Source organism: Amblyomma americanum, chromosome 10, assembly GCF_052857255.1.
Source record: "Amblyomma americanum isolate KBUSLIRL-KWMA chromosome 10, ASM5285725v1, whole genome shotgun sequence".
NCBI lineage: Eukaryota > Metazoa > Arthropoda > Arachnida > Ixodida > Ixodidae > Amblyomma > Amblyomma americanum.
The window spans coordinates 88,085,773-88,102,182 of record NC_135506.1 but is presented as its reverse complement, the minus strand read 5'-3'; the positions used below and the strand labels follow the sequence as shown (position 1 = coordinate 88,102,182).

The 16,410-nt window shown below is 46.2% G+C and overlaps 1 protein-coding gene across 4 annotated transcripts in view; it reads right to left on the bottom strand.

Moving 5' to 3' along the window:
• The window catches only part of LOC144106213 (uncharacterized), a 34,462-nt gene that overhangs the window by 10,533 nt on the left and 7,519 nt on the right, over positions 1–16,410 (bottom strand). For all 4 annotated transcript variants that reach the window (XM_077638955.1, XM_077638952.1, XM_077638954.1 and 1 more), the window contains exon 3: positions 15,240–15,350. In XM_077638955.1, the coding sequence (XP_077495081.1) occupies positions 15,240–15,350 (111 nt within the window). The remainder of the gene's footprint in view (positions 1–15,239; positions 15,351–16,410) is intronic.

Here is a 16,410-nt window from a genome sequence, read left to right as displayed (position 1 = left end):
TATATTGTGTTGTGTGCTGGTTATCAGTTCACGTGAATCGAGAACCCGCACACAGTGAGACTGACCATTCTTCTTCACGAAGGGATACTAACTTTTTGCATTTTACTTAATAATTTTAATTCTTTGTTCAGCAATAAATTCCAATGTATGTTCTGCAAGACTAGCACTACTAGCAAGACTAGCAAGACTAGCACAAAAATTTGAAGCAGCACTAATTTGCTGCTTCAAATTTTTGTTTAATGTGCATAGTTCAGACCACAAAATAGTGCATTACTGGTGCTAACTTACCACCTCCCCCATCCCCGGCCATCCGATGCCCCCCTCGCCCTTCCCCCAGCAAAAAGTTCTGCGTATGCCCTTGGGCTTGTCACTGCAGCAAGCTCATCACTAGTGACGATGCAATTTATTCTTGCTTCTAGGTTATTGATAAGCTTTTTATTGCCATTTCTTTTTATACAAATTTATCAATATAGTGAAGTATTTTGTGATCCCCTTAAAGCACGATATATCCGAGCTTAACTGTATTCTCCACCAAATTTGAATGAATTAAAGTTTTTCAGACAGACAAGGTACAAAAAAGATTTGCCTAAGAGGTTGGTAAAACGCCAAGGATGCCTGACAAGTGTCGGTCCAATTTTGAACAACACCTCTCTCCCTTCATTCCAGAGGCACATGGCTTCAATCAGAAACTCTGCAGGTCTCTTTGATTTGACTGCACTTGCTGCACAAGTTCCCTGAAGTTCCAGAGGCGTGCAGCAATGATTCAGGCAGTTCAAGTACAGCTTGCAGCGGCTGCTTTCAAAAAGAATGGTGACGTGCAGACCTGGTCAATTGCTAGACATGGCATGGCCACAAAAATACAGCCAGCTGTATGCCAACCTCCACAGCTACAAATATCCCGATCCATGTGAAGAATTTTCAAGCAACAAATTGCAATAAGTGTTGAAATGAACCAGCCTCAGGAAATCGTTGTTTCAATGAAAAGGTCACTGCATGCACAGCACACAGATGCTTTACGAATATGCACTGAAATGCTGCCCATAGGAGTCAACTTGATTGCTTAGGTTGACAATTCTGACACCATCAACATATATCCCCCACTGCCTCTAGAAAAAGGATTGTCATCATTTCATTAAGACCACAGTCACATTCAAACTGCACATGGGCCTGCCATCTTGCCGTGCTACGGCTACCTCAAGTTATAGTGCCAACATTATGCAGCATTTGAAGGTACCATGACATATGGCACAAGGGGCAACCTATTGTCTGCATGTAATGCACACCGCTCCAGTAATCATCAAAATCTCTCTTTGAAAAAAATGCACTCAATGACAACTCTTTGCAATGAGACAAAAGTAAAAACGGCCTTAACTTTGGAAGTGACCAGTTCAAGAAGATGCCTTGGTGCCCGTTTCAAATTTTAAAACAAATGCACTACAGCCCAAACAGCAAAGGCATGAAAAAGCAGGTCAACATGCAAGAGGGGTCAGGAGCCAGTTTATAAGCAGGGACAGAGAGGAAAGGTGGACAGCTTCAAGTGACATTTTGTGCACTTTTTCACTCTAGCCCATCACCACTTCCTTCCCACAACACTAGGTGCCAGCAAACAAGAGCTGCCAAAGAGCTCCGCTACTCAAAACCATCTGAAGGTTACCACATATTTCCTCTCCCAATGAAGCCCATGCATTCTAGAGTGCCTTGAACATCAGCATCAATGATGATTGCCACAACCAAATATCGCATCTCACTTGGAAGTCCCTACAAATTCCTGTCTTCAGTTTATCCATGGGCAGTTCTGATCCAGGTTGCAATCCACTTATCTTGGAAGCAGTTAGGAAGGAGGCAAAGTTGTTCCAGACCAGAATGCTATCTCTTTGCATCTGAAGTTTATCACTTTTTCTCAAAATCAGGGAGGCGCTGCTCCCTCTTCGTGACGGCGATGGAAGTGGAGGACATCAGGCCTCCTCTGGAACCCGGTGGGTCGGCTGTAGCCGCCGAGAGGAAGCGCTTCTACCAATCGAGCGAGGCAAGCAGCCAGGACACAGTGCTGCACTCAACCACAAGCGAGGACTCCTCGCTGGATGACGGGTTCATCCCAGAGATGAGCAAGAAAGCCAAGAAGACTGCGTAAGAGTGGGGACTCGTCCTCATCAAGTACATCTACCGTCATCATGACGCGTGGTGCATCGGCGCATACAGTCTTGTTTGCACCTAAAATGGCCACCGATGTTTTTTTGGTTAAGTGTTTTGAGCCAAAGCCAGGCAATAAAGAAAAAAATAACCTCAACCTGCTATGTCGGTGTTCCTCGAGGCTCGCATCCCGGGGGTGATCAAGGACGCCAGGATCAACAGCTGAAGGAACCTCCTTGCCATCGATGTAACAGAGCGGAGCGCCTTGGAAAGTCTGGCCACCATCAAGATGATCGGAGACATCCCCGTTTGCTCTTGAAAACAATGGCACAACCACTGGCGTCATTTACGACATCGATGCGAACATCTATGACTCCGACCTGCCGATACTCATTGAATCAGCGACGAACAGCATAGAAATAACTAAGGTTCAGCGCCTCGGCAAGTCAAGGTGCATGAAGCTCACTTTCAAGGGCGATTGTATTCCATCACACATGAAGGTTGGCCACTTTTGACAGGCAGTTCACCCACTCGTCCCGAAGCTGCTTCAGTGCCAGAAGTGCATGAAAATTGGGCATGTAAGTGGTGTTTGTAATAACACCATAGCGTGCCCACACTGCTCTGAACCACGTAGCGGTGACAGTTGCTGCACTACCGTTTTGAAGTGCGCCAACTGCCGTGGCCCTCATGACGCTTCTTCGAAAGTCTGTCCCCGCCTGAAAAAAAGAACGGGCGGTGTTGACGCAAATGGTGCGAGACCATTCAGCACACAGAGAGGCCACAGCTACGGTGCGTCAGCATCATTCTCGTCATCGACGAACTACTAGACGAAAGGCTGACAGTGGCAAGGAAGCCCTCATCGCTGCTGCTACTTGTACCCTTCACCACAGAGTAATGTAAGCCTGGTGACTGGTGAAGCCGGAACGAGTTCTTCAGAGGTGACATGGCCACCATTGCCGCAGCCACGCTCGACCTTAGTGTATGAGCAAGCACCACACCCTTACTGTCCCACGCCTACAGCTGAGCGAGCCCAATGCAGAGATCCAGCCCTAAATGGGGAAGTGCAGGTGGTCACCATCTTGAGGTCCGTTATAAATGCCATGCCTGTGATGCTGTCTAGCTTTCACTCGCCAGCAGCATAGAATGTATTGCAGGTACTGGACGCACTAAATCCAGTCCTTGCAGCTTTCCAGTAGCAGACCCAATGGCTCTCCCAGCATTACCATTTGAAAGCCAAGTCAGAGAAGCATCCATTTTCCAGTGGAATGTCCATGGACTCAATTCCCGCATTTCGGACATTTGCGAATACGTCTATAAACACAGATTTCCAATCCTTGTCATTTGTGAGCCCAATTTACAAAATCCCATCTGAAGTTCTGACTATGAAGCATTTTCATCCTTCACACACAGGGGAAAGAGCAAGGTTGTCCTCTACATTCGAAGGGAGCTTACTTATGTGCACCATACGGTTCCCCTCACAACTATAACCAGTACGTCTGTTTAACGGTGAAAAGATGCACCCTGACGTTTACGCTTGTGGGTGCATACTTATCTCCAACAACAAGGTTTGACGCCGACAGACTGAGGAACTTGTTGGCTGTAACACCTGTGCCTTGGATCGTCACTGGTGACTTTAATGTGCATCACACCATGTGAGGAGGCATCCGGATGAATTCGAAGGGAAAAAGTTTTGTTTGTTTCGCCTCTGATCACGACCTACAATGCCTTAACAAGTGCTCTCCAACGTACATTCACGGGCTGTCTTACAGCAGTTGTCTGGACTTGGTGTTTGTGTCTCGGTGCCTTACGAGACGTGTCCGGTGGTTTGCCGACGCAGAAATACATGGAAATGACCACATCCCCACATATATTATTGTTCCTGGTCTCGCTGGATACAGATCTGCCATACGTTTGCAATGAATAGACTGGTCTATGCTAAAAACCTTTATGAAAGAAGCATGCAGAGAAGCCATTACAACATGCATTGAAGAGCGCACCAAGGAGGCTATGAAACACGCGAGATGCTTCTTCACTCCAATGCCAAAGTTCACAGACTTCGATGTGGAGCTGCAGCACCTCCGATCACTTCGACTAAGAGCAGAGAGAAGATACAGGCGCACAAAGTCGCTGCACGACTTAAGGGATGCAAGGCACACACAGAAGGAAATCCAGCGCAGAATTCAAGTCATGCAGGCTGACCGTTGGAAGACATTCTGTGAATCACTGGATCCTCAAAAGCCTCTCCCACGCATCCGGAGTGTGGTGCGTGGTTTGCAAACATCTCCTCAGCAGTTCCAACCATTCAAGTTTCTCGCACTTCACCAAGGACGTAGCGAAGCGGAGATTGGTGAACATTTTTGCACAAGAATAGCAGGTCCCAGAAACCAATCCACAACTTTGAATTGTTGCGAAGTGCCTAGATCTAGGTATTCACGAATTGATCTCCTTTTCTCCATGGAAGAACTAGACGCCGCCATGGCCGGTTGCAGACGGTCTTCATCGCCAGGGCCCGATGGAGAAACATACTCTGCCCTTGAAAACCATGGTCAGGAGGCTCGACGTGTTCTTTTAGACCACTTCAACTCATCATGGTGTGCGGGTACAGTTCCAGACGCATGGAAATCAAGTCATCTGGTTCCAGTCCTTAAACATGGAAAATCGCCGATTGACCTAGCATCGTACCATCCAATCGCATTGGCTAGTTGCGTGGGCAAACTCATGGAAAGAATGGTACTTACCTGAATTGAGTGGTATCTGGAGCACTATCAAATATACCCAGATGTAATGTCCTGGTTTCGGCGGGGATGTTCATCTATTGATAGCGTGATTGACCTGGTGCCATCAGTTCAACATCAGAAGCATCTCAAGCGGTTGACCACGGCGCTGTTTCTGGATGTTAAAGGGGTGCATGATAACGTCACTCATCAAGCGATTTTGGACTCTCTGGAAGCTGCAGAACTTGGTGGTCGCATGTTCTGCTAGATACAGAGTTATCTATCAAACCGATCACAATTTTATGCACATTGAGGACTGTCCAACATCTTCACATTACACTTCCTGTGGGGTCCCACAGGGTGGAGTACTTAGCCCAACGCTTTTCAGTCTCGTGCTTGTCGGCCTTGTTGATGTACTACCATAGTTGGCGAGAGTCTCAGTGTATGCAGATATTTGTATCTGGGCATCAGGAATTACATGACCACAAGTTCAAGCAATACTTCAAAAGGCGGCAAGCATTTTTGCGGCCTACCTCCGCTTGCAAGGCCTGGTGATTTCTACTGAAAAATGTTCCCTTGTTGCCTTTATACGCAAAAGCATGTCCCATTACCCCATACGCATAAATGGGTCAACAATACCCCATGAAAGAAGCCATTGCTTCCTTGGAGTAATCATTGATCGTAATCTAACATGCAGCCCACATGTCTCGTACATGAAAAGGCGACTGACGTCGACTGTTCACGTTCTCTCCTTTCTTGGAGGGAAGTCGTGGGGATCATCAGTGCAGTCGATGCTCCAGCTGTACACCGCATTATTCATGGGATTCCTTCGGTACAGTATCTCTGCACTAGAAAACTTGTGGAAAACGAACATGCGGTGTCCGCAAAGGGTTCAGGCTCAAGCTCTGCGGACGTGCCTAGGACTGCCAAAATGCGTGTCTACAGCCGCAACAGTACTCATTGCTCAGGAGAATCCAGTGACTGCCTATGTCAAAATCGAAGCCCTGAGAGCACATATTCGTCACCTCTCTCGGACTCCCACACACCGTCTTGCTAGTCTTCCTGCTAACCGGCAGAGTACATTGTTTGTGAAAATTATTGATGCCCATCACGACTTCCTACTAACCACAACTTCCTACTAACCCAATTTACACCAGCCTCTAGACCGTCTTCTCCATTATGGAGTCTGCAAAAGCCGTGTGTTTCTTTCCGTACCGGGAGTTAAAAAGAAGGCTGATTTATCAACAGCACTAAAACAGACCACTCTAGAATATTTGCATAAGAAACATGGACACCGACTGCACAAATACACCGATGGCTCCGTGACCCCTTCCAGTTCCTCGGGCTCCGTAGTCATCCCCATAAGGACCATAGTTTAGAAGGTGAAAACATCACACTGGACTTCATCGTCTGGTGCAGAACTTACTGCTATTCGTGTTGCCATTTAACATATCAGTGAAAAAACACCCCATCAATGGTCTGTTTTCACTGATTCAAAGGCAGCCCTCCATGCGTTACAATTTGCTCTTCATCATTGGTCCTATGAACAACTTGTCACGGAAATCCGAGAGCTCCACCACACAGCCATCAACAACGGTTACAATATTGTTTACCAATGGCTGCCAGGACACCGCGGCATCACAGGCAACCACAGCGCAGACGAGGCAACACGAACTGCTCATCATGAGGGCGATTGTGTGTCCATCCCCATCTCAAGAGCCAATGCAGAGGGTATGCTTGGACCACTGTCACAGGACATCATGCTTGCCACGTGGAATTCAGGCCAATTCTCGCATTTAAAAACCTTGAACCTAGATTGTAGCTTTCGCTTCCATCCAGCCTACCACGACATGAAGCAACTTTGTTGTGTCACCTGTGGCTTGGTGTAGGTTTCACCAAGCACTACTCCTCAATAGGTATGGCTGACAGCCCTGTATGTGCCATCTGCAGGTGTGATGAGACTACAGCCTACATTTTTTGTGAATTCCCTGCCTACAGCGCCGAAAGACAGTCTCTCTGCCGTGCACTGGAGCATCTAGACCTGCGCCCACTGATGTCAAAAGGTGACATGGTGATGTCAAAAGGTGACATGACCTCTCTCGACCAATCACCTATCAGGGCAGTTTGTGATGACGTCATCTTCTCTCCCAACTAATCAGCGAATTTCGTGACACCAGACAACAGAGCGGGTTGTGGTGCAGCGACAACTCAAATGCTGTCGCATTATTAACCTTTATTAGAAACCGAGTTTGAAGGGAGGCTCCAAGAATAGGAGCCCTTAGTCCAGGGTCGTATTTCCTGCTGCTATGTGGCTGGTGATCAGGTCAGGCTGGTTGTCCGTACAAGACAGGCAAGGTGTGCCTGATACTGAGGGGGTACTGGGGCATTCCCATGTGGAATGGTAGAGGGTGGAATAAAGTGTGCCTAAGTGCAGGATAGGGGAATGTGTTAGTTTGGAGTTGGTGCGAGAAGGCTGCCTCTTGTCGACGAAGATTTTCTGAGGGGGTGGAGACAACCAGTAATGTCGCATTAAAATGTGAAAATAAGCGAAAGGGAAGACTGCTGCCTCTTCTGGATTGAAATGGCCTTCTACTGGCACATGCAGGATAAGTCCTTAGGCTGTCACATGAACATGCTCATTGCCAGGGAGGGACACAACCCCAGGTGTCCACACGAGGACAGTTTTAGGCATGTGACGGGTGCAATGTAGGATGCCATGCACGATAAGAGAGATGCGTCTCTGTGCTTAGTTGCAAAAGACCATCTTGAGTTAGAGATAAAACTCTTAGGTGATCCTCGGTAGATCGCTTGAATAAGTTCACATTTTCAGCTGCTGATTTTGTTGTAGCTAATGGCGATATATGCCGAATTGGTCACGCTCTACTTTACATTGATAGATCGCTGGCAGTCCTCACACGGTATCACTCATGGCACAATGGTGCAGTGGTTAAGCAATGCGCCACTGCACCTGCTGTGGTTGTTTCAAACACAGCCACCAGTGGGGCTTGTGAGACCCAGGGGGTTTCTCTTGCCGAGCAACCTCTCGCGACCAATCATTATTTTGCCTCCCACCTGCTAGGATGGGCAGTTGGGTCACAATCCAGCGGTCAGGTAGAATTAATATCACAAGGTTCGCATTGCATCACGTGTCACACATGAAGGTAGTCGCCACCTTTGCTCGCACAGACCCTTCTAATGCCAATGCCATGGCCTACATAGTTGGTTTGGCGCCCGTCTCGGCTGCGGGAGGTAGTTGGTTCAAAACCCACCGCCGGACACCCACCGGTAAAAATGGGTACAAGCGGCCCCCGGCCTGGCGCCCGGCTTTCTTTAGGGGTGTTCGCTTGAGAGAAGCTCCGTAAAACCCGCTGCGCCCCTCGCGGGCTAAGCCCCAGTTTCGAACGACCTCGCAGCCTGCTAAAGGTGGTACTCCGGTCAACGTGCGATCAGCAAAGCAGCAGCAAATAACGATAGAATATCTGGGAGCCCTGTTAGTATGTTTAGGGCTATGGCATACTGCTCCACTTGTGTGGTAATTCTAGTGCCTACTGTGACTGTGGCAACTGAGTTACCCTTGCGATGAGCCACCACTGCTGTCACTGCTGCTCTGTGCAATATGCATCCTCTCAGCATTTTATGGCTATGAACAAGGAGGTACCATTTATCACTGTGTGGCTCACCAAGAGTGCCAATGAAAAAGCATGCCCTTTGTGAGTCGTCAGAATTTATCTGAGAGAGAGCAACTACAGGCTGCATTCTCCAGTTTGATACCAGTTATTGATATGCAATGGCAGCAGACATGTTTCTCAGTGCCATTTCCCATGTTGGCATTTCACAGCATCACAGCATTTCACAGAATTTAAAAGGAATGGAAAGAGAATCACAATAGGCTTACAATGTTTTCGCATTATTTGTAAGTTCCTTAACTGCCCCTGGTAGTTTTTAAGACGAAAGCCTTTAATGGCTCATACTCCCAGTCGAGATCCTGTCCATCTGTTACATCGCCTACCGGAAGTGACGTCATACAGTCTATCCGTCTGTTTGTTATGCTCTTCAGCTCGTTAAGAAAAAAAATTTTTGTGCATGATAGGATTCAAACCACCATCCTTCCGTTCTGCAGCGGAGCGTGGTAACGACTATGCTACTTCCTGCCAGCGCATATGTAGTTCTCCTTGTCAAGGACGCTGGACAGTGCTTGTGGAAAGGCGTCGAATCAGACGGATGCCTCCCAAACGCCCTCCGGTGTCACCAGCATTTAAGATCCACAAACAATTGTGTACTTAATTAGCATCTACACCACACATCAGTGACACACGCAGCAACACCTTGCTAAAGGCTTTTGCCTCACCACACTTTAGGTCAACAAAATGCCCCCTGAATGTTTTGTTTGAGTACACAGACTGATATCTAACTGCTAGATTAGGCTAGCAGCTTGCTGATCTGTGTTCTAGGCTGTCCTTTTCCACTGACAATTACCATTTACAATTGAATAAGAGCTACCAGCTGCCTGCTGGGGAAAGAATTGAAGGCTCGGAAATAGAGGAACCATTTCACTGGACTTTGACAAAAGCTTTCACATTCAACAGTAGAGCAATGTCAACCTTTGTATGACTTGATACAGATTCAGCAAAACAAAACAAATTTACAAACAAATGAAAATTTAGGAAAATAAAAAAGGCGACTGCATTAAGGCGGCAATTAGTAATCCTGTTAGGTTTGGTTTGGTTTCATGGGGTTTAACGTCCCAAAGCTACTCAGGCAGTGAGGAATGTGTAGTGGAGGGTTCGGTCAATATCGACCACCTGGGATTCTTTAAAGGGGCCCCGAAACACATTTTCAGTGCATTGTTTTGCGTGTTGGTTGTATAGAATGAGTTATAGTGATGCTATTAGCATCGGTCGTACCGCTTATACTGTGGTTTTTAATATTTTAATTAGCTCAAAAACAAATTTGTGGTGCTGACGGTGCCACCATACAGTGGTGGTTTTTACCAGCGGATATGACATCACTTTGCGCTAGCTAGATGATTGGACAAAGAGTAAATATACTGCCAATTGGGTTAATAACTAGAGATATGTTTTGTCAGGTTTTTGTGTTTTATATTACATTAACAAAACCAGCTTGTTTGCCCTAGATAAAAGCACTGTAGACCAAGTAAAACAAAAACTTGCCACCAGAGGCACTGGCTACTTTTTGCATCGAAGGACTTTGCACCTCTCTGTAAACATCCTACAACCTAGCACTAAACACTTATGGCTAATTTCTATGTATCTGAGAGCGGCTTTGCAGAATCGATCTGATCGAGCCAATGCACTCTATAAGCGTTCCTTTTGGTCCCATGGAAGGATGCGTTCGTTTCACATTTAGCAGGCAGTGTGCATTGTCAGTTTGTGGAGAATCACCGGGCGGTGGCGCCAGATGGCACCACTTTCCCGTCAACAGCGCGTGCTCCTTGCTCGCTGTGGCCAACCAGCGTGCTAGGAGCGACTATAGAGTGACGGGCAATGGTTGGCGGTAAGCAGTAGCAGTATGCGCTATGCTAAATGTGTCTGATACCTTGCGCAGGCTGTCACACTGTTGCAGTGTCTTGACCTCGAGTTCGGATCCATAAGTAAGGAAACGTCACTGATCAGTGTTCCCTTCTACACCGTCGACGTGATAGTGAAGCATCTCTGGGTCAGCTAGGCGTTCACATGGTTGTTGTAACCATGCAAACGGCGCTGCCAGCCTTGGCATGAACGAGTTACAGAGAACAGGCAACCATGGAGTGAAAACTTCCGCCACGTGCTAAGATAGGCTGTTTTGATTGGTCGCCCTGGGTGTCGTCACTGGGAGAGAGAAATCGGAATGGGAAGCTGCGCGAAAATCGAGTTGAGAACAGCATTTTGTTTGCTTGTATTTTAAAATTTCTTCGTTGAATAACTCCTGTTCCTATGCATCGATTCCCGTATTTCTTTTTGAGTCAGCATCTGTGTGACATAAAGAATCCATCTGAAGCATAACCGGCATCCGTTCAAGCAGTGTTTCGCAGCCCCTTTAAAGTGCACTGCTATTGCACTGTGCACAAGTTTCTAGCATTTCTCCTGCACCAAAATCAAACCACTGCAGCCAAGACCCCAAACGCATCTTTCGGGTCAGTAGACGGGTGGCGGCTAGTAATGGTGTTAAGCTAAGCTACAAAGAATGCCTTGCAAGCAAAAATTAGACATTGCCAAGTGAACAGTGCTTCCAAAAGAGGCATGTGGGAGTATGATTAAACAGAGTGATGAGAAATGCCCTCTCACAGAACCAAATTGCACAGATGTGTGTATTAAAAGCATGGCCGGGGCTTCTCAGCATGCACAGTTTTTTCGTTGTGCAAATTATGGGGTACGAAAAAAATGCCATCAGAATTTGATACTTTCCTGTTACATATAACAAATTAGGCCTGTGCAAACAATTCCAAATACAAGATCGAATAGTAAAATATCCGATACTTCATTCGTTTTATATGTTTGGCACTAAAATGCCAAAGTAGTCATCTTAAGCGAACGCTTCAGGAACGCTTGCTTCAGGTGGTTTGGGTTCAACGTACCTCCTTGGGAAGGTAACCAACTTGGCAAGGAGGTACCTGTGGCACACATATGCCAAAACCAGCATGGCAGCATGCATCATTAGAGCATATGTGGCTCCCTTGGCTTCCGCGGAATGAGCCTGGGCTGACTGCAGATACCGCAGCAGCTCTTCTCTGTGTGAAATTTTCTTAATCATGAGAGGAAGATAGCATGACACGCACTGAGATGGGTGCCCCTTTCTGGCACCTGATTTGGGGTGGTGCTGGGCATGCAGGTGAATAACGCATACGCCTAGCAGGTGTCTATCGAGTCACCGCTGAAAAGCAACAGCTGTGTAACAATCCAATCACAATTAAGAGCAGCTGTAGGAGGTCCCACAGACAGGTCCCACACCCCACAAATACGTTGGCTTCGAAAGCAGGTCAGCTCCCACAATAACTCCCGATGGCCATTTTCGAAGAAAGTCGAGACAGCTTCAATGAGAGTGACAATGCTTCAATGCACTCTTTCCCTTTTTCATGCAATGGCCTTATGTGTTAGAAAAAAACAATGATTTTGAAAGTGCCTATTCTGGCATTCAAACATTTTGTGTGCACCAGCAATATTTGTAATATTCGCTTCAAGATTATTCGAATAGGACTACTAATCACTCAGAACCAGAAAACCGGGGGCCGCCACGGTGGCTCAGTGGTTATGGCACTTGGCTGCTGTCCCAAAAGAAGTGGGTTCGATCCCAGCCGCAGCGGTTGTGTGAAGTCAGTAAATGTTAAAGAACACCAGGTAGTCAAAATTTCCGGAGCCCTCCACTACGGCGTCCCTCATCGCCAGATTTGCTTTGGGACATTAAGCCGCCATAAACCAGAACCAGAAAACCACTATTTGCACAGGCATAATAAAAAGCAACTTGAAATAATAGAACGTTGCTTGAGCCATTATTTTTAACTTTCAGTTATCACTCAAAGGGCATATTTTAAAATTTTTAATTCTATGCCTCCTGGCAGAAAGGTATGCAGCATAAAACTGGGAGACGAAAGTTCAAAAAGATTACAATTTTCAAACAAATCCACCATAATGTAAGCTCTCATTGCAAGTCTACAACTAATTTAAACAGTGAACTGCTGTGTAAGCAAAAATTTTTCTCCAGATCAGCGCTGTAGGTGCCTCTTGCAAGTTTTTAACACAATAGCATTAAGGTTTCGATTCTGCAAGAAATCTGGTGTCGGCGGTGTTAGAGCAAAAAATTGACCGGATAGGTATCCACCCAGTGCGGCCACCCTATGGCCAACCTGGAGCAAAAGATTCTGCTCTGCCTCCCGCAACCTACCATGGTAAAAAAATAATGGGCTGTCACAGGACATTGTCACATAATTCTAGGTCACGCAAACTTGTGGTGTCATCTCAACCTGCCCACTGGATCATGAGCAAACTGCCCCGCATGGCAGGTGGCATTTACATTAATGATTGGTCACGAGAGGCTGCTCGGGAAGAGCAATTTGGGTAGCAGAAGCCCCGCCGGTCGCAGCAGGGAAGTGGCACAACACTTAATTGCTGCACCACTACAACAGTGATACGAGCACTCGCCGTCATCTATGAATGTAAAATACAAAATGAGACAAGTTCCACACTTGCTATGCACATTAACCCATTGACGCTGTTGTGTCATAGCCTTTTAATGTTGAGCCTAATTGTCTGTTACAATTATTTCACACTGCCCTGTTGACATATTATAGGAAATGCTATCATTGCAAATGCAAAGCTGCTTAAAGACTGCCACTGAAAGAACCAGTGCTGCAGTGCCAAGGCAAGGAAATATAGTAAAAATTACCTCTGGTTGTGTAAGCACATGTTCTGCTCATTCTACCGCCTTCAAACTCTTCGCCTCTACTCTGGCCACCCAGGCAAGATTTGGGACGTGCTAACAAGTCCTTGCCCATCTTCTTTCACAAATTTTCCACCGTACTAATGTCAATCTTTTTTTCACTGAATTTGTAGCGTGCTGTCCATCCTTTAAACAGACAATGATTCTGCAATCTCCAGGGTGTAAATTTCACAAATCCTGGTATTTTAATACTACAGTTTGCATCTGTTTTGACAGCTTGTCAGAAATTTTGTACTGGTGTGCCTCATTGCAAAACTGATGAACAGGCTTTCCTGAGGCCTGGATACATTATTTACTCGGAATATTATTTGTTTTCAAAATGATCCACCAAGCAACACAGCCAGTGACTTTGACTTTTTTGTTACTCTGTGAAACACGAACATGACGTGACGACGGAAGGTCGCTAAAATTAAGGAGCCTAGGGGATGTTTTTTTTTTAATTTCTGGTGGTAATTATTTGAAGGTTAAAAGTATAATTAATTTATTGCTTAAAGATAACAAATAAGAAAACAGAAAAAAAAATGCATGCCTTCGGAGGGGTGTAAACTGACGACCTCTGAATTTTGCAGCGGTCTCGCTTCTTGGTTTCAACGCCCGTTGTCTTCTGCCATGTCTGCCACAACAAACACCTTTTTTTCCCCCTTCACTTGTATGCTTAATAGTTTACCGACGGCCTCAAATCAGGTAGCCTTGATGCCATAGGTAGCATAGGAGGGTCCTCGCACAGCTACCACCCTCACCATTCGACCACATTCCTACCTGGCACTCACCCACCATAAAAAATTACAGGGTTGTACTTATGTCTGCTTAAGAGGGGAAATGTGAAAGCCTTTCCCTTTCCTCTGTTTCTCCCTTAATTTTTCATTCTTTACCTTTCTTACCATTTTATTTTTCTAAAATTTTTACTTTTCTTCTTTTACTTTAATTTTTTATTTTCACACAAAGTTTTGCTTATTTTTGTTTTCAATTTTATTTTGTCTATTCTCATTTTTGATTTTTTATTTCATTAGGTAAGTGTTGCTTATGAGTTGCGTAATCAACTTTTACATTTTATTTTATTTACCATACAACTGACGATTGACAGTGCGGGCAACTTCCGTTCAAGGTTTGCTTACACTACACATACTCACTGTTGTGTAGATAAGAGAAAATCGAAAAAATTCCCTCAGCCTAACTGCCTTCTCGTTAGCGCTCAAAATTCGCGCAAATGTGGCATTTGGCGGTCAGTTTTGTTTTAGGTTGTTCTGGTGGAGTACTTGCCTGATTCGTTCAAGATTCATCGGAAATCTTCATTGTCTGTGGCGAGGGCAAACCAAAACTCCGAGCTTTCACAGTAATGATGCCAGTAGTGCCATAATACACGCTCCCAACAAACGAGCACTCTACCATGCAGGGAGGCTATAGAGAAGCTCATGGGAGAAACGCAAGGGGCGGGTGGGCGAGCAGTTGCATGAAACAGCACTGTCTGCACCAAATTTTGATAAAATAGCCGAGAAAGCAGTTTCAAACCAAACCCACAGCCACTCTCTCCACCTTGCATTTCTCCGCAGCCTCAATGGTAGAGTGCTCATTCCTTCGGCGAGCACAGATGGCACAGATGGCAAGCAGGGACAGCAAGGATAGGTGGACAGCTTAAAGTGACATTTCCTGCATACTTTTTTACACTAGCCCATCACCTCTTCCTTCTCACAACACCAGGTGCAGGCAAGCTCAAGAGCTGCCAAACCGCTCCACTCCTCAAAACCACCTCAAGATTAGCACAACTTTTCACTCCCAAAGAAGCCCATGCATTCTACAGTGCCTTGGACATCACCATCAATGATGACTGCAAAGACCAAATATCGCATCCCACTTGGAAGTCTCCACAACTGCCTGTCGTCAGTTAGTTGATGGGCAGTTCTGATCCAGCTCGTAATGCATGCACCTTGGAAGCAGTTTAAAAAAACATTAAATTTAGCTCACCGGTAGCTGCGGCAGGTGCTGGTGAGCGATCTGTTTCGTCAGTGGTTGCAGGAAAGGTCGTGGTCTCTGGAGCTGGCCATTCTTTCTTCAGAACAGAGGATGTGCAGAGGGCTGAGAGAGAGAGAGAAAACAAAACAGTGGGGACACACTTGTCACAGCTTCCATTGCAACTTGTGTGCATGACTCAGTCAGTTTCTTTGCAATTTTCAGTCTATTAAGCATCATATTCGGACTGTTAGTTGCAGTAGCAGGTATCTGCTATGGCGTGGCGGTGCCGACATTTGGATCTATCATATTTTTTTTCAATTTTCATTTATGTTTACCATTTATGTTGTGCACATCATGGTCAGCAAGTTGTGATACTGTCTCAGGGTCACACACATGACCTCCCTCCACCAATCATTAATTTAACTGCCACCCGCCACAATGGGCAGGTTGAAGGTGACGTCAAAATGTGACATGACCTCTCTCGACCAATCAGCCATCAGGGCAGTTTGTGATGATGTCAACTCTCTCAACTAATCAGCGAATTTTGGAACACCAGACACCAGAGAGGTTTTGGTGCGGCAACAACTCTAATGCTGTCGCATTAATAACGTTTCTTGGAAACCAAGTTCGGAGGGATGCTCAAAGGGATGGAGCCCTTAGCCCAGGGTCGCATTTCCTGCTGCTATGTGGCTGGTGATCAGGTCAGGCTGGTCATCCGTACTAGACAGGCGGGGTGAGGGGGGTACTGAGGGAGGACTTCGCCATTTTCATGTGGAATGGTAGAGGGTGGAATAAAAGTGTGCCTAGGTGCAGGATGAGAGAACGTGTTAGTCTGGAGTTGGTGCCAGAAGGCTGCCTCTTGTCGAGGAAGATTTTCTGAGGCGGTGGAGACAACCAGTAATGTCGCGTTAAAATGTGAAAATAGGCGAAAGGGAAGACTGCTGCCTCCTCGGGATTGAAATGGCCTTCCGCTGGCACATGCAGGCTAAGTCCTTAGGCTGTCACATGAACACGCCCATTGCCAGGGACAGACACATGCCCAGGTGTCGAGACGAGGGGGTTTTGGGATGTGATGGGTGCAATGTAACATGCCATGCAATAAGGGAGATGCGTCCCTGTGCTTAGTTGCAAAAGACCATCTAGAGTTAGCAATAAAACTCTTAGGTGATCCTCGGTAGATCGC